Raw genomic sequence first — 18,975 nt, 5'->3', positions numbered from 1 at the left:
TTCTATTTGTCTTTCTACCTACTGGTCAAGGAGCTCCTGAGGGCAAAGTTTGGGTCCTTTACTGCCAACACAGAACAGCGTGACATAAATATTTACTGATTAGATGGCATTCTCACCTGTCCGCTTCCCATTAGAGCAGACATATTGGAGATGAGGTTAATTTTTGTATTTCTTTAAAAATATAAACTAGGCTGTGGTTTCTGAAAAAGAATGGTAAATGTACACCTTAAAATATGGTAACACTCAACCAGCTACGGGGACAATGTAGGTAGTAGGCCTGTGTCAAGCAGTCTTGACTGACGAGCAGAATCCCAATAAACCAGCCTTTTCCTTTATCTAATTTCCTGCTCATTTACATGTACCATTTCTTTATCTCTTCTTTTCCCAGACTACTTCATCTACTTAATCTCTACAGTATAATGAAAGAAGCAGAGTCAGGACCCCTGACTGCTGCTCCTGGTCCAGTCACTTAACTTTTCTACAAAAGTCTAATTTCTCTGGATCTCAGTTTCTTTACTTGCAAAACGGGAGCTTTGATGCTTATACGGTGGAACAATCTTGGGCGCCTCAAGTTACTGATTTTTTTCAGTCATTTCCCATCACACTATGGAGGAGCTTAAATGCAGTGATGAATATCAAGTGGCTTTGTTAAGTGTTACGTAACATGTACAGGGTGGTTATGTCATCACCCTTCTTGCAAGAATGACACTGAGCAAGATGTCAACAGCAGAAAAAAAAGAGGACAAGAGCGCTAGACTTGCCATCAGAAGTCCTCAATTCCAGTCCTCTTCTGCATAAGGCTGACTGTGTGCTGTCACTAAGGGCATGCTCCCTCCTTCCTCTGGGCCCCAGGGTTCCTCACTGGTCAGAGGAGGGATCTGATTTATCAAGTTCTATAGACACTCTTTTGTTAAAAAAAATTCTCATCTCTAAGTGTAAGGTAAGGTATGTAAAAGAATTGTCTAAATAAATGCTATAAAAAATGTTAAAGTTACTATTAGCCAATTCAGAACCAAAGTATGTGATATGGTCTGCAGGATCTTCAGGAGGATTTTTTTTTGAAGTTTATTTATTTATATTGAGAGAGACAGAGAGCGCGAGCAGGGGCAGGGAGAGAGGGAGAATCCCAAGCAGACTCCATTCAATCAGTGCACAGAGCCCGACGTGGGGCCTTGAACTCACAAAACCATGAAATCATGACCTGAGCTAAAATCAAGAGTCATGCTTAACCCACTAAGCCACCCAGGCGCCCCTTCAAGAGGATTTTTTTTTAACTGAGTTGAATCCTCAGCAGCTTTTTTTTTTTTTTTTTAAAGTTTATTTATTTTTGAGACAGAGAGAGACAGAGCATGAACGGGGCATGGGCAGAGAGAGAGGGAGACACAGAATTGGAAGCAGGCTCCAGGCTCTGAGCCATCAGCCCCGAGCCCGACGCGGGGCTTGAACTCACGGACCGCGAGATCGTGACATGAGCTGAAGTCGGACGTTTAACCGACTGCGCCACCCAGGAGCCCCTCAAGAGAATTTTTAAAGCTAATTCCAGGTCACTGGATTTGAGTATTGACAGAATTCTAGGATCAGTGGTTCTGACCACTGGACATCTCAAGGGAGTGGCAGTGGTTCCCCCAAATCATCACTGAAAGAATTCAGAGTTGACAGATGTCACTAGAAGGTTGGCCCCTTATCTTTTAGCTCTCAAGTCAAAAGTAACCCCACACCACTCAGTTACTCGTACCATAGAATGAGGTTTGTTTCTGTCTAATGACTTGCTATTGTCACGCATCTTCTTTAAAACGTAGGTTCCATGAAAGCAGGGATTTTGTCAGTTTCATTCGTAGCAATGTTCCCAATGACTACCACAGTGCCTGTCACACGTTAGACACTCACTAAAAAATTTCGGAGTGACTAATGAATGATTGCATCTTATCTAACCTTATCCCAGCTTCTTCCACAAAGCATTTCTTCTCAACAAACAAACAAACAAAAACAACCTGAGACATGTGGTCATTCAGTCACTATGGAAATGCCGACATTTTTATCCCTAAAGGGGATTCCACTGTGGAGTAGGAAGGATGTAGGGATATCTATCCATTAGAACTTTCTTCTTTATATTGAATAGAAAATGATGGGATTTTTTTTTTCCAGTTTTGTTTGTTTGCTTGTTATGTTAACTTCAGAAAGTTTGGCCTGCCAGTCATTGAGTGGCAGTATCTCTTCTCTATGACAATCTTTCAAACATCTGAATATGGGTTGTCAAATGCTTGCTTTGTCTTCCCTTTCTTTCTTTATTCTTCACATGAAGACTTTGTGGATTTAATGTTTTCTTAAAAGTCCAAATTGTGGGCGGTTTTGTGCATACAAACACCCACAATTTGGACATGTGCTATTGGAAAAACTTTAAAATCAGTCTGAAATCCATCAAAATAATAAAATGCTTAGCTGCGACTGCCAGCACCTGTTCCATCTTGTTTTGTCAATCTCATGGTTGTTCAGATGGCTCTGAGCACAAAGCAAGCCCAACAATGCCTCTTTCAGTGGGAGACACTCACTTTGTCTGCCAGTTGCACATTCACTACGATCACTGACAACCTTGGAAAATGCACATTTAGGCATGGTAATCTGAGACAGCTGGATCCCTTCACAAACCTTGCAAAGGACTGAACTAGTCAATCCATCATCTCCCAAAGGTCAATTTAACAGCTCCTTTTTGCAATGGGTTACACAAAGTTTTAGATTAAAAAATGACAAGGGAAAAAAAATTAAAACAAAGTTAAAACAGAATTACAGAAAGTGGAGTAAGAGCAGGGGAATGAGTCAGAGAAACTGTTACATGCTCTTTTTCTCAACATTCTTGAATGGAAGGGAAGGAGGCCCATGACAAGGACTCCCCACCGCACTCCTGCCCACTTTCCTATACAACCTTCCAATCATACACTGAAATTTCCTTGGTGTTTGGACCCTTCACTTTGATCCCTTTGGCTTCTGATGATTTTCAGCAAAAGCTTCTGATCAACAGGTAAGATGTTTCACTAGATGGAGCAGCAGACCAAACATACAATAAGATTCAACTTTCACTCATATTCTTTTTTTTTTTTTTTTTAATTTTTTTTTCAACGTTTATTTATTTTTGGGACAGAGAGAGACAGAGCATGAACGGGGGAGGGGCAGAGAGAGAGGGAGTCACAGAATTGGAAACAAGCTCCAGGCTCTGAGCCATCAACCCAGAGCCTGACGCGGGGCTCAAACTCACGGACCGCGAGATCGTGACCTGGCTGAAGTCGGACGCTTAACCGACTGCGCCACCCAGGCGCCCCTCTTTCACTCATATTCTTGATGATAATTATAAAAACGGTGAGGAGAAAATATCCGTACTTAAGTGGAGCACACTGAATGCCAAGTTTTATGGTCTCAAGGAGCTGACAGCAGCTGCTCATAGGGTACCGAGCGCTATCCGTCACCTCTCAGACCAAGTTCATAATCACCAAGGGCTAGAAAAGCAAACAAAGCCGCAGCTGTAGACCACTAGAGACAGCTGTGTCTCTGGGTGTTTTTATGTAGGGGTGGGAGTTGGGGGTAGGGATAGGTTCTTCTGTATATTTAGGGGCAAGAACCAAGTCTAGATAATGCTCCATAATTCTTGTCACTTGGCAAAAACACCCAATATATAGATGAGATTGCTATTTCAAACAGAAGCCTACTCTCACAGTAACTTTATGGGGTTGTTATTATTAAATGAAAGTGTTGATAAGGGAGTCTAGAAAATTCAGAGCACCTGCTTTCAAAAAATGTGTTCACTATGATTGTTTATCGTCTGCCTCCCTCATTGTGTTGTTGGTTCAACAAGCAAAGGGAACATGCCTATTTAGTGTATCCTCAGCACTTAGTAAAGTGTTTGGAACATAAAAGATGCTCAGTAAATATTTGAGGAATGAATGAATTTTAAAGTTATCTTTACTTTACAGATAAGAGAGTGACACTTGGAGTGGCACACGACTTGGCCAAAATCACACTGATTGTAAGGGGTGGTGCCAACATATCTGGTTAATCCAAAGTCGGAACATTTTAAGACTTCAAGAATTAGGATGACAGCCCTTGAATCTGAAAATCCTATCACAGAAAGAAAATTGCCCACTTTTCATCAAATTTCTCCAGAGGCTCTGTCAAGGGTACTGGGCTGGGTGATCCATGCTTTTTTCAATACTTTTATTTTCATTTCACACACCTTTATGTGCTTGCTTGTAAATGCTGATTATACTTCGTTTTCTTGGTATCTTATGAGTCTTATCTAGCACCCATTAAAAATATACATATAAAGACAAAAAATTTTTTAATGAGATGTGTTCACAGGTTTTAACATTTCCATAAGACAAGGTGGTTCCATCCAACTATATTTACTTTTTATGCTAAAATTTCCTTGGGAAAAATTCTATCGTAGATGTCTACAGAAAATTCAAATATGTTATCATTCCTCAGTAAAAAGTCCCTTCCTCTAGGCAAAAGCATCGATAGATGTCCTTTAGAAAAAAAGTTAGGTTTTGTTTTTTGTTTTTGTTTTTTGCTATAGGTATAATAAAAAGGAAGGCAATCTCAAACAACACGTAAATATTTCTCTCATGCTATAAAATTAAAATGAAAACATGTGCTTTGGTGCTTTCTTCTCCTCTATTTCCTCTATTCTTTCTTCCTGAAACTTGTTTTTTACATTAGACTTCCTGACCTAGTTCTCTAATTTTCAATATCTGTTTGTTGTCATTGTTCTCAGAAAGTTCGTTTGTTACAGCAGCCTGTTCTTGTTTCCTGAATGTAACATTTTCTCTTTTCCCTCTGACAATACTAGAGGAGTTCATCTGAATTTTTCTTCACCTCACAGTTTCTAAGGCCCTCCAAGTTGTTTTCCAGTTATTTTAGGTCTCTGCCTTAAAGGCCTTCCTCACATGTCTTGCCAAGAGTAAGGCACTGAAAATCTGGCTGGAAACACTGTGCTCATTGGTGGAGCTTGCAGAATGATGTAAAGCAACATAACATGAAACCCCAATGTCTGGATCTTTAAGATTTCTTGGTCTGATTTCCTTTGAGAAAGTCTCTTCTGTCTGAAAGAGGAAGACACTTTGGCTGCTGGTGTCCTAGGAACAGGCTGGGAGGTCTCAACATTTACCATTCACTTAATGCCTCTGTACTTCAGTAGTGGGATGCACTCTTCTACAGTGCTAGGTGTCACTTATTTTACTCTTTCCAAAAAAGACTTCTACCCAGTCTTGTGTTGAGGGTGGGGAGTGGTGACTGTCCACACATGCTGAGTTAGGGGAAGAATCTGTGGGTCAAATGGCTTAAGTGCTTCTCAAACAGACTTTAAAATCATCCTCTTCTCTCTGGTCCCACTTTCATGCCTAGTTCCAGGTAACTGGTACCACCAATCCTTGGGCCTTTGGGGTGTTCCACAGGAATCAGAGTCTTTATCACTTTCTTTTAAAAAAATTTTTTTTTAATGTTATTTATTTTGGGGAGGGAGAGAGAGAGAGAGAGAGAGAGAGAGAGAGCGAGCGTGCACAAATGGGTGAGGGGCAGAGAGACAGAGAAGTAGACACAGGATTCAAAGCAGGCTTCAGGTTCCGAACTGTCAGCACAGAGGCCGATGCAGGGCTCAAACCCACACACTGTGACCTGAGCCGAAGCTGGACGCTCAACTGACTGAGCCACCCAGGCGCTCCTGTCACTTTCTTTACAGCTAGCTAAGGATTTCAGCATTCTTGGCTCTGCAGGTTGTTTGCCACTGTTCATCTGCTTTCCACATCCCGAAGTTGGTTGCTATAGTCTCCTTCCCTTTTTGTCTTCATGTAGTATGCCTTTTTAAAAAATTCCTTTATGGTTATTTTTAGTGGAGTTTGAGGTGCAAGGGGAAGCTACGGCAAGTGTTCCATGCTTTAATCAAATCAGTAGCTTTTTTGAACAGAAATATAAACATTTCAAGAAGTCATTCCTTTTAAAAAGAGGAGATAATGGCTTAATGTTCTCATTGTGACCTTTGTCCAGGAGCTCTGAAGTAAAGCTTCCATCTAAAGATGAAGAAGCTGAGGCCCAGAGATTAAATGACTTATCCAAGGATCTACGGTTTAGACTGCTAGAGGTGAAATCTGATCTAGGTCTATACTCCAGCAAACAGAAAACCGTTCTCCACGTGCAAAACATTTGTGATCTCTTCAGCCAACATTTATGTGTGCTTATGTTAAAGGCTCCATCCAACTTCTGCTTCAGAGCTGTGACAAAAGTATGAAAAAACTGAGTCAAAAGATTTCCTGAGCACCCACTGAGGGGCAGTGGAATTGCGCTAGGGAGTGTAGGTGGTGTTGAGAGTATCAGATTTGACTCCTATCATAAGGAAGTCTGACATGCCTCTAAATTATTATGGTACAAAGTGGAAAAGGCAGATGACATGAGGGAGATGAAGATGAAGGTCAGAAGAAGATGCTACTTTTAGTCGGAGAGATCAGAGCAGGTGTCACGAAGGATGGGTATCTGGCCTGTATCTTGGGGAGATGAAGGAAAATGATACGCCACATAGAGTGAAGGGCAGAGTGTTCCACAGATTTGCTTTTAACCTGGAAAGGTGATTCTAAAACTCACCAGAAAAACTCTCTTGGCCAAAACAACAGAACTCATAAAAATCTTCAGAAGATGGCGTTACCGTGATGACAATGACCTTGTGTGGCTCCCTGAATATGTTCTTCGCCTTTCTAGAAACGTTTCTCTAAGCCATGGACCTTCCTTCCATCATTTAACACATCATTCAAACCACTTCAATAAAACAGGGATCACGCTGAAGAGGGGTCTCAGAGGACTAGATGACACTCCAATTAACCAAGCACATCGAGCCAGATTGTTCTATGCCTCAGACTCAAGAGACTGGCGGAGAGAAGAGGCAAACAAAGGCAGAAAAAAGCGAGGACCCAAGTGAAAAGAGCAAAATGCATGTGTTAAAGATGGGCTTTCAGTCTGACTCCTGCAGAAAAGCCTGTCAGAAGATTATTCACCGCCAACCTTAATAAGGTTTATAATAACCCGCCGGCTAGAATCACAAACCAGAACGTGTACTCGTAGAGCATACTCAGTGAGAATAAGGGCAGTATAGGACTGGCCCGGTGCTTTTAAAATGTGTATGCGTTATTCTGGGTACTGCAAAATCAAGGCTGGAAGAAGGTGTGTGTTGACTTATATTTTGACCCAAGAAGGGCCAACTTAAAAATACAGCTTTTGCAAACATGTTGTGATTTAAATGACACAAGAATATGAGTGGAATGAGTAATTAGCAAAAAAAAAAATAGAGGGGCTTCTCTTCTTGAGCCAGTCTGTGGGAAGAGAGATAGGTACTGAGCTGCTTGTGAAATTAAGACATTGTGCCCCAGGGCACCTGGGTGGCTGAGTCGGTTGAGCGACCAACTTCGGCTCAGGTCATGATCTCACAGTTCATGAGTTCGAGCCCCATGTCGGGCTCTGTGCTGACAGCTCAGAGCCTGGAGCCTGCTTCAGATTCTGTGTCCTCCTCTTCTCTGCCCCTCCCCCGCTCGTGCTGTGTCTCTGTCTCTCTCAAAAATAAATAAAAATATATATTAAAAAATTGGCTCTTATTATGTACCAATTGTCATTTTAAAGTTTAGCTCTGAAGTTTGAATGGCAACTACTAGGGTGAAGAGTCCTAAAAATCACCACCTAGTTGACTGGATCAGTGTGAGCTTTCTAGAAGAGTCAAACAAATATGCTGGGGAGCAGATTAATCCTAGTTTGTTCTAGCTCAGGAATTTTATGCCTTTGTTGGTGGCATACAATTCTTTTTTTTTGTTCTTTTTCTTTTTATTCATACTTCTTTTTTTATTCTTACTTCTTACTTTTATTCTTACTTCTTTTTTTCTTTTTTTTTTTTCTTTTGCATTTTCACACTGATTTCCGTCATGAAGGTACAAGGAAGAAGTGCAATTCTACATGGATTCTTTCTCCCACGACAAAGTCAGCCCATACAAACCCCTCATATGGCAGTGACCTTTATTTGGCTTCATAACTAATCCACATGAGGAGAACTACAACACATTCAGAGATCTGAGTTGAAAACCATAAGCAAAACATAGAGAAAGGGGCCAAATTCTTCTCAACTAGTGACAATGCCATGCTTTAGTGAAGCTGAATAATCTCCTTTTTTCCCCTCTTAAGGGTAATCTCCATGTTTATGTTGCTTCTGCCAACTCCAAATACTACATACAGCTGACAGAATCCTGGAAGAGACCCATTTTATCCCACAGGGATACTGAACTGAGAGGAGATGGGGCAGTTCTGTCCCTGGATAAAAGATAGTCTGATATTAAAGATTCTTTGCTTAAGGCACAAATGTACCTGTCTGTGACTTTTTTAATGGCACATTTTAGTGGCATGTAGCATCATCTTTTATGAACAAGTGTGCGAGAGGCCTTGTTATGACCCCCATGGGGAGTATGACAGCACATTAACAAGGGAAGGGCAGCATGGAGACGGCAAGCAAAGGTGAGCCTCGCTATTTTAGGAGTTTAAAACGATGAAGGCACCTTCCGATTCCTGCCTCACCAAACCTCAGGGAAGGGTTGGGACTTTATGGAGTCTGGGGGAGGGGTGTACTAGTAGAGGTAGAAGGGATAGAAAACTCTAGTTTCCACGTAGTCTCTATTTGATTCTTGTGTGATCTCAGAACAATTCCCTTGCTCAGTTTCCTGTATTTTGATCCCATGTTTCTTTACCACCAGTACTCTAGGGGAATAAAATGACTCAAAACACTTTGAGGAAGGTGTCCACACAAATAGGTAGTAGAACAGCTTAGATGAGACCTTGCATGTTCTGACACTAGACCTCTCCTGAGGGGCTCACAGAGATCCACCTTAGGATGTGTGGGGCCATGGGGAGAGGCTCTTCCCTCTTTTCCTTCTTTCTCCCAGGGGCAAACTCTCTTCGAGACCAATTCCGTTGGTCAAGCATCTTATTAAGCATCTGACTTTGGCCCAGGTCATTATCTCATGGTTTGTGAGTTCGAGCCCTGCGTCAGGCTCTGTGCTGACAGCTAAGAGCCTGGAGCCTGCTTTGGATTCTGTGTCTCCCTCTCTCTCTGCCCCTTCCCCGTTCATTCATTTCTCTCTCTCTCTCTCTCTCTCTCTCTCTCTCTCTCTCAAAAATAAATAAACATTAAAGAAAAAAAAAAAAGACCAATCCAGCTCAACTGTAACTCCTTTGGAGAAACCCCGTCTCTCCCCCAGGCTTGGGGCTCAGAGTATCTTGGAAGCACCTTTACTGAAGGTGCTAGCACATTGTTTTGTTTTGTTTCGGGCTTTAGTGGTTGGTCTTCTCTATCAGAAGTTTGGTGTGACCCAGTCTCTATGGCCTGGCACATGATAAGTGCTTAGATAGTCAGTATTGAATGAATGGAAGTTTTTACTCTTCACAGCACACCCCTAGAAAGGAAGTCTTGTTTTTAAAAGTGAGGATAAACAGAAGAGAAGCAATTCTTTGAAGATGGTGACTCTAATTTGTTATTCAGAATTTTAAAATGCATGGAGATTCACACTTCTCTCTATGACTTTAAACAGGATTTGCCACATTTATCCCAAGAAGACTGTGGGTGAAAATAAAGAATCTTTATTTCGTGCTTTACTTCAAGTGCTTCTTGTGGACTAACCTCCACATCTTTTCAGGTAATAGTCTCATCACATCTGCCCTTAAGGAAAAAAAGAAGCTTGGGGTTCTCTTCATCACTGAATAATTCACAATTTCTCATCTACGGGCTCAAAACCTCCGACTCCCCTTCCCTATCACTTACTTTGTGTTACCTTGTATCCCAGATGAATTTGGTATAAGACACACACCAGGGGCCTTACTCTACTCTCTAGTGACTTACTGGTCTATCACTTGTGGTCAGTCACATGCTGTCACTTGCTTGTCTGGGAGGTTGTGAGCTCCTAGAAGGGCTACAATTACATAGTTCCCTCTAAAAGCATTTGGTTAAGCATCAAACACAAAGAGGTGTTCAACAACCTCTCTCGATGATCATAATCCCACTGCACTTGACATCCTGTACCTACATTACCTCCTCCTTCTGATTTAACATCTGGGTCTTCACCAACCATTTGAAAACACTGGGAGCATTAGGACGCCTAACCCTTCCTGTCCTCCGCTCCTCCCCACTTTGAGCCAACATATTCCTTCTGGCATTCAGGTGTCCCACACTCAATGTGACAATTTGTTACACAATCCCTATACCTTAATCCTCCTCAATCTTATAACTTCAATGAGTCTGTTTCCTTCAGTCATCTGGAGACCATTCAACAGTCTACCTCCAGGATAAATGAACATGATTGACAAAACACCAAATACAACAATGGCAAATTCCCTCCTTATACTATAAAGACCCTCTTTTCATTTTTAAAAAAAATTTTTTTTCAACGTTTATTTATTTTTGGGACAGAGAGAGACAGAGCATGAATGGGGGAGGGGCAGAGAGAGAGGGAGACACAGAATCAGAAATAGGCTCCAGGCTCTGAGCCATCAGCCCAGAGCCCGACGTGGGGCTCGAACTCACGGACTGCGAGATCATGACCTGGCTGAAGTCGGACGCCTAACCGACTGCGCCACCCAGGCGCCCCAAGACCCTCTTTTTAAATCTTTGCATCCCTAGCACCTAGCAGAATATTGGCAGAGATATGTTTCAATATGCAACATAAATATGTTCTATGTATTGGGCATCTATCTATCAATCTATCTGCCTACCTACCTATCTTATCTCCGTGTTTCCATGCGTGTCCCTCTACGGTCCGTGCTCCACAGAACACCCAATAATCTTTTGCAAATATAATTCAGTCATTTACTCTCAGAGGAAAATCTAAAGTTCTTACCATGGCCTACAAGGCAATATATGATCTAACCCTTGGCTACCTCTCTGTACTTTTTCCCATTTTTCCCCTTGATAACTCCACTACAGTCACCTTGGTCCCTCTGCTTCCCTTGAACATGCCAAACACACTCCAGCTTAGTGCCCCTGTATTTGCTGTTGCCTGGTGGCTCCCTCCATTTACATCATCCAAGTCTCTGCTCAAAGGTACTTTATCAGAAAGGCTTGCTCCACTTTATTTTTCTCCATAGGACTTGCCACCACCTGACAATTTATATAGTTCATTATCCTGTTTTCTGTCCTCCTCATGCCGTACTCCATGAGAGTCAAGACTAGAGTGTCCTTTCATTACCATATCCCCATTGCCTATCTAACAGGCATAGCAAGAGCTCAATATATAAATGAAAAAATGAATGTGGAAGGAAAGAACAGCGAATATACGTGTTCTAAATCTTAAATCTATTAGCTATGTTCTCTCATGGTACTATGTGTCTCTGCACGTTATATCATGCTCGGGTGTATCACCATCCAAGTCACTCAGCTCTAGAGTTGATGCAGAAGGTTAAAGAAAGACAACAGACCACTTAGAGTCATAGAATGTTAGTCCGGAAAGGGGCTGTGAGAGCATTATTTTACAGATGAAGAGACAGAAGCCTGGGAGGGATAGCGGCTTGCACAGGACACCTAGAAACCAGCAGCAAAGGTGAAACTGCTCTCTCTTTCATTCCCAATCTAGGTTCTTATCTGCACACCACGTACTTCTCCAGTGTTCTACACTCTATCTGGTTGTTTGTTAAACGCATTTGATGGCAATGGTTTAAACATGCAAAGGCATGGGGCGCCTGAGTAGCTCAGTTGGTTAAGTGTCCAACTTCAGCTCAGTCTCACGGTCCGTGAGTTCCAGCCCCTTGTCAGGCTCTGTGCTGACAGCTCAGAGCCTGGAGCCTGCTTCAGATTCTCTGTCTCTCCCTCTCTCTGCCCCTCCCCCTGACACATTCTATCTCTCTCAAAAATAAATAAACTTTAAACAAAAAATTTAAACATGCAAAGGGAATTTATATTAACAGTAAGGCCTGAGCTCCACAAATCAAAAGTACAAGTTTCTCTCAAAACAGGTTAACTGAACAAGCCCTTCAGGCTTCTGCTGGGAAACTTGGTTCTGGGCTTCTGTCCACCATTATTGCTAACTGCTCAGCTGATGCATACATACTGTATTTCCTCTTAGATTCTCTTTTGTGAAGAAGCAGAAGAATATAGTTTAACAAACACCGATTATTTTTCTTTTCTTTCTATAGTGCAAGTGAATTGAGTCTAAAGATACTTCCTTATAAATTCAATTGCATTCATGTATTACAAAAATCATAGAAAAAAGTATGTATTTGACCCCAAAAAAGGTGATAAAAATGTGACTGCAACTCTATCCATGATCTTATTTAAGGATAGTCCTTTCTACTTTTTAAAAAAAATCCTCCTTCCTCTGAATCAATGTAGGTGAGAAACAATTCTTGAAGTACTGGAGAGGATCCAGATTCTATCCTAGTGCAATTCAAATTGAGCCAGGTGTCTTTCTAATAGAAATTGTACATACTTCCTTATAAATCAATTGTCATTATAAGAAACCTTAGCGCAGAGTTCTTGTGGGGTTACATGTAGCACACTAAGATAAAGTCCATTCTAAATACAGCTATAAAGAGTAAAGACATTAAAATTGTGCTAAATACATACCCCTCTCCTCCCCCAGATCGTATCATGCCCCATCCCCCAACATGTGAAATGACTATATTGGAGCGATGTGACTTTTTTTCTTTCTAAACAAACATATAGAAGTTATACATCCAAATGAGTAGGACTGCACTCTTTAAAGTAATCACCGTTGGAAGTTACATATGCATTCCAACAAGGGTACCATTACCCAGAACTCTGGAATCTTTTATTATAATGCAGGCTCTAGTGTGCATAAGGATCACCAGGGAATATGTTAATAATACAGATTCTTAAAGATTTGGATTTAATTAGTCTTAGATGGGAGTCTGGGAACCTGTATTTTTAAGAAGCTGTCCAGGTAAGTTTTGTACAGGTGATGTGTGAGAAACAGCACCTCCGAATAATCCATTCACAAGCCATTCAAGGATACCAAAATGAGGACTTTAGAGTTAAACTCTATGTGTACATACACATAACTAATAGAAATTGTACACATTTCTGTGTACACAGAAGTTTATTTTTAGTTTTTTCAAAATCTTCATTCTTCTTGATAGAAAATATTAGGACAGTTACACACAGAAGCATCTATTTGCAAACAACATACCTCCATGAAAGAGATTCCTAAACTCCAGACATCAGAATGGATTCCATACTGCTCCCCGGAAATTCTTTCAGGCTGTAAGATAACAGAAGGGAGCTTGTGAGTTGATGGAAGCTAGTCCAGGTTTGAAACACTAATATGGGTTTGGCTAAGGCAGGGTGCCATCAACATTTCATGACACTTTATGAAGAGCAAAACAATCTCATGTTGTATATGTGTGTATATATGTATATGCATACTAGATAGGTAACATATAGAAATTACATAGGTAATACAGAATCTCACTGAATCCTCACAAAGTCCCTGTGAAGAAAACTTTATTACCTCTATTTTAGAGATGAAGAAAATTAAGGCTCATATTGGTGAAATCATTTAGGCAAAGTCCTCAGCTAGTAAATGAGCTGAGATCTGAACCCAGGGTCCTCTCCCTCCAAATTCAGTGGTCTCAGCTGTGAAGTGAAAAACTACATAATATTATATAATGTTATCACTTATTTGCACTTTGAGAGATGGGTCTGTATCACTAGGGATATTTTTATTTTTATTTTTTTAACTTCTTACTTGGAAATAATTTCAAACTTACAAGAAAGTTGAAAAACTACGACTGATAAAAAAATCCATATTTCCTTTTACCCAGATTCACCTGCTGTTCAGCAATTTCATTCCAATTATCTGGGTTTCTTTTGATATGAACCAAGGAACAGTTTGAAAGGTCCATTTGGGACAACTCATCCTCCATTTAAGACGTGTAGCAAATACCTGGTCCAGAAAGCCACTACATGTACTCTCTATACTTCAAAAGGAGTAGTTTCATAGTGAAGTGGGTGCTGCCTGGTCTTCTATCCTTCTAGGATCTAGCATTCAGTAAGGTACTTCACAGAAATCTTTTGAATGAACACAGGAACACACAAACAGAAGTCTCATGGAGGTAGAATGGTCAGTCAAGGTCACAGAGCTGGTCGTGGCAGGGCTAGGATCATAACACACACCTCCCGGCCCTCAGGGCACCAGTCTGTTGTTTGTACCATCCCCGGGGGTCTTGATGGTCACCAATGGCATCAGCCTTCAGGAGCTTTCACGGGAGCCCTGAAGAGTACCTGGGGCCACACTCAGCCTGGTCCACTGCAGATGGAGGAGGTGAGCACCCACCAGCCATCAGCAGGGGATACACCAGGGGGGTAAAAGATGTGAGCAAGGTGCTTTCAGGTGAGTTGGCACAGTCCTACATCTCAAGGAGTTGGCTTAGCTGGGACCCAGAACTTCGCAACCTACTTTCTACTCATACCCATCAGGCTACCTCAATATACTTAACTGCCTTCTCCTGGGACCACTTGCCATAAAATTACATAAAGCCCTATCCTGAGGTAGCAGGTGGATTGTCTTATTTCCCTTCTTTTATTTATTTCTTTAATCTGTAAAACCCCTTTCCTACCAAGAACCATTCTTCCCAAGGGCCACGTGTCATGTGACCATTTCTCCCAGCTGATAATAGATGCACGCGGTCATCCCAATCCCCCAGTACTTTAACTTTCACATTCAAATCCCCCACACCATCATTTCTGAAGTTCCTTGTTCAGACATGAATGAACCCATTATCCAGTTCCAGCTAGTTCAACAGGGACTAGGATGAAAGCAGCCAGTTAGTTACAGGAATTACCATCACTATCATCATCATCATCAACACTACCGCATGCATTTATTGAAGAATTTCCATATGCCTGGCATTGTGTGCTAATGCATGTCTCATTTCGGATTCATAAGGACCCATATTAGATTGGTACCGTTATCATCCTCTTTTAACAGATGAGGAGAAGGAGGTACAGAGACGTTTAGTTTGCACTCACTACATACGGACAGTAATAGCTATCATTTGATGACCAGCTAGTATATTGCAGACACTGGGCTACTTTGCATTCTCTACGTTTTTTAACAATCTTGCAAAGATTATTACTGCCCTGATTTCACAGATGTAAAAACTGAGGCTTAGTAAAATTAAGTGGCTTGCTGAAGTCTAGAGCTGTGGACCAACATCAGGCGTATTGTTTAGGAACACAGCCAGGATTCAAATCCTGGTATGCCTGACTGCAAAATCAGGGTTCTTTCTACTGTGTCACACTGCCCCCAGAACCAGGAGTCAGAAGAGCCACACACTAATCTTGATCTGATCAGTATTTCTCAAAATATGGTCTTCAGACTAGCCATCAGAGAAGTGACTGCCTGAGGTGCATATTGTAGATGAACCTCCTGAATCAGAATCTCTGGAAGTGGTTCAGGGGATCTACCTTCTAAAAAATAATTTATCTGGATGATTCCTTGGTGTATACTCAGCTTCAGTCACTAAACATTTCCATGTTCCCTGCAGAGGCAATGACCCATCTTCCTCTTCTCTGCTTCATGAACATTTCTTTTATAGACCCCTGTCATGGGCCACCTTTCTTTGGTGACACATTCCCGTACTTATCAGGAAGAATTACAAATTCTTGCCTCTGTCCTTCATGAAAATGTTGTTTGTATTTTTAATATTAATTGATTGCACGGTGTTATAATCATCCGATTACTAGCCTGTTTCTCCCAAGAGGCCAAGAGAGTGTCTTACTCATCTCATACCTAGTACCATGGCTGCCACGTAGCCAGTGCGTGGTCAAGGTATGCTGCCTTGAAGGAATGTAATACATGTTTAGTGCACATTTGGTTTTAAGCATGTGCCAATTATTAAGTCCCCTGAAGTGTTCTACTAATATAACTTCCCCAATATTACTGCTATTCATGCCCATGAAGAAACATCCAGCAAACATGAAAATCCTAAAATCCTCTAGAACTCTTTATTTTATAAAAAAAAACAAAACAAAACTTTTTAATGTTTATTTATTTTTGAGACAGAGAGAGAGAGAGAGAGAGAGAGAGAGAGAGAGAGAGAGAGAATGAGTGGGGGAGGAGCAGAGAGAGACACACACAGAAGCTGAAGCAGGCTCCAGGCTCTGAGTTGTCAGCACAGAGTTTGACGTGGGGCTTGAACTCAGGAGCCGTGAGATCATGACCCGAGTCAAAGTTGGACGTTCAATCGACTGAGCCACTCAGCCGCCCCTAGAACTCTTAAAGAAATAACCAAATGTTGCCTTCCTGTCTGTGTCTTCTCTCCTTACTTTCTCCTTTTCTTCATCCCACTAGCTGACAGTTATCAAAATATAGCACTTCATTCAGCGTACAGAATAAGCAAACAAAAGTCGCGCCCACATACAAAATATTTTGACAGGACCAACGATAAGATTAAATACATTCGTAACATTTGCCCACTTAACTTTTTTTTTTAAGCTTATTTTTATTTATTTGAGAGAGAGACAGAGAGCATGTGGGGGAGGGCGGAGAGGAAGACAGAATCCCAAGCAGGCTCCATACTGCCAGCACAGAGCCAGACACAGAAACTCACAAACCGTTAGATCGTGACCTGAGCAGAAACCAAGAGCCAGATGCTTAACCTACTGAGCCACCCTGGTGCCCCTGCCCATTGCACCTTCAAAACAAATGCAAACAGGAAGCTGAAAATAAAGCATACAAAAAAATTAAATTAAAAAGAAAAAGAGAGGAAGTGATAATGGTCACAGATATCAGGTGGCCAATAGGAGAGCTCCTTAAGGAGTTCTCGCAATAAGCTAACAAAGCAAGATCACTGTTGTGGTGCTGTGCTCAAGCATGAATGCTTAGTGAGAGTCGGGAGCCAGCTCTACGGGTCTACCTGAAGAGCTGGTACAGTAGATACGGACTGGGAAATGCGCCCAGGCCCCTGAAACTGACACAGCAACAGCACAAGATAAGCCCCAATACATTTTGAATTTATGGAGCCAGGACTTGATGGCCTGAGGCTGCACGATTCAAATCTGTTCTTATACTTGAAGCCAAGGTGGTCTGCCCTGTTCTCTCCCCTCTAAAACAAAACAAAACCAACCACCAGGTACCACACTACTGACAGAAGATCTGTGATGGACATTTTGCAGTTAAAAATGGAAAGCTGGGTTACTTTCTGACATGGCAGCTGTCACCAGTGTGGAGAGCTAAATAATAGGAAAAACATGACTCCCTGTCTGAGGCACGTCTGTACTGAGGTTTAAGTGTAGGAGGAAAAGTCCTGGTCTATTCTTAACGAGAACAGTGGTGATGATATAAAAAGCAGATTTTATACAGGATCTGAAAGGGCAGTGGCTCCAAGCTGTACTCTCCACTCCTGCCAGCCACCCTCTGTGACTTGTTATTTACCCAGGACCCATATTTAGGTGACTCACTCTAGAACTATCTCTACACAATACCCCAGGACTTACTTGTCAAAATCAACAAGATATCAAGGTACATTCCTAATCTCTTCTGATAAAGAATTTCTGCTCAGGATTACACCACTCAGTAAATTAACAAAAGTATGCACAAATACTTTAGTTTAGTAAGCAATTGAAATACATATCACAAACAATAGGCATTTTTTAGATAATTTTTTTAATGTTTATTTAATTTTGAGAGAGAGAGACAGAGAGAGAGAGAGAGAGAGAGAGAGAGAGCGAGCGAGCATGAGCAGGGGAGGGACAGAGAGAGAGAGAGATACAGAATCTGAATCAGGCTCCAGACACTGAGCTGTCAGCACAGAGCCCGACGCGTGGCTCAAACTCGTAAACCGCAAGATCGTGACCTGAGCCAAAGTCAGATGCTTAACCGACTGAGACACCCAGGTGCCCCAGGGGGGATTGTTTTTTAAGCTGGCAAGATCCCTGTGAATAGTACAGCCTATTGGTTACCCAAGAGTCTGGAGTGGGACGGTTCTAACTCAATCCTGTCTTCCAGTTCATAAATTCTCTCTTCTGCTATATCCAATATACTAGCAAGTAGTGAGTTTTTAAATTTTAATCCAGAAGTTTTGAGATTTTATCCAATCTACCGTGTCACTTTTAAAACTTGTGATTTGAAGTCTGTATCTGTTGCTCCTGCTCGTTCTTTTTCATATTGCCTTGTTTCCTTGTGCACCTGGTTTTTTGTTCACTACTTGCTAGTTTTTGCTCTTGAAAAAATTTGAGAGATTCTCTGAGGCTTAAGGAAGATGTGCCCACCTGAAACCAAGTTCTTAGCATGAAGCTCCTTTTCCAACTCAAGTCATGAATACAAACAGTCAGACTGCAAATCTGTGTCAGTTAGTCTAAGGCCACAACTCTCCCCCTTCTCCTTTTCCCCCGGCTTTTCTGCTTGGCTCTGAGAAGCCTTCTCTTCTGGGGGAGGAGGAGCAGCTCTGGCTCTGGTTTGCTCTTACACTGAGAGTGAGCCCTTCAGGCTTCCAAGATGATATGGAGAAGATCTCCACGGAGACCTTCTGCGTTAGGAGGACGCCCACATCATTGATAGCGGTGGTATAGGCAGATGGCTATACCTACTTCGTCAGGAAGAATGAGCTTTGGTGTGCCAGATATTCCGCTTTCTTCTCTGTTGCAGGAGTCCACTTAAAAATTGTTCTAGGAGATTCCCATTGTCTTTTTAGCTCTTCAAAGCATTTGCGATAGTTTTTAAAGTATTTTACCTAGCATTTTTCAACAGAAGAGTTGGTGCGAATAACCTAACCTGCTGTCACTAGAAACTAGAAGCTGGTGTCCTAATTAAATCTTGACTCTCACTACTTGGCTAACTCTGAGATCCTGGGCTAAAGTTATTCCACCTTTGGTTACCTTATCTGTAAAATGAAGACAATGATAATATGTATGCTTCATGGGGTTGTGTGAAGATTAAATGAATCCATGCAATGTACTGG

At 41.6% G+C, this 18,975-nt stretch overlaps 1 protein-coding gene across 8 annotated transcripts in view; it reads right to left on the bottom strand.

The window, feature by feature from the left end:
* The window catches only part of MAP2K5 (mitogen-activated protein kinase kinase 5), a 270,804-nt gene that overhangs the window by 93,769 nt on the left and 158,060 nt on the right, over positions 1 to 18,975 (bottom strand). For all 8 annotated transcript variants that reach the window (XM_040493071.1, XM_040493070.1, XM_040493073.1 and 5 more), the window contains exon 16: positions 13,203 to 13,274. In XM_040493071.1, coding sequence (XP_040349005.1) covers positions 13,203 to 13,274 — 72 coding nt within the window. The remainder of the gene's footprint in view (positions 1 to 13,202; positions 13,275 to 18,975) is intronic.

The sequence above is a fragment of the Herpailurus yagouaroundi genome, unplaced genomic scaffold (assembly GCF_014898765.1).
Source record: "Herpailurus yagouaroundi ecotype Mexico unplaced genomic scaffold, PumYag 184, whole genome shotgun sequence".
Lineage (NCBI taxonomy): Eukaryota > Metazoa > Chordata > Mammalia > Carnivora > Felidae > Herpailurus > Herpailurus yagouaroundi.
This window is presented reverse-complemented; position numbering and strand designations above follow the sequence as displayed.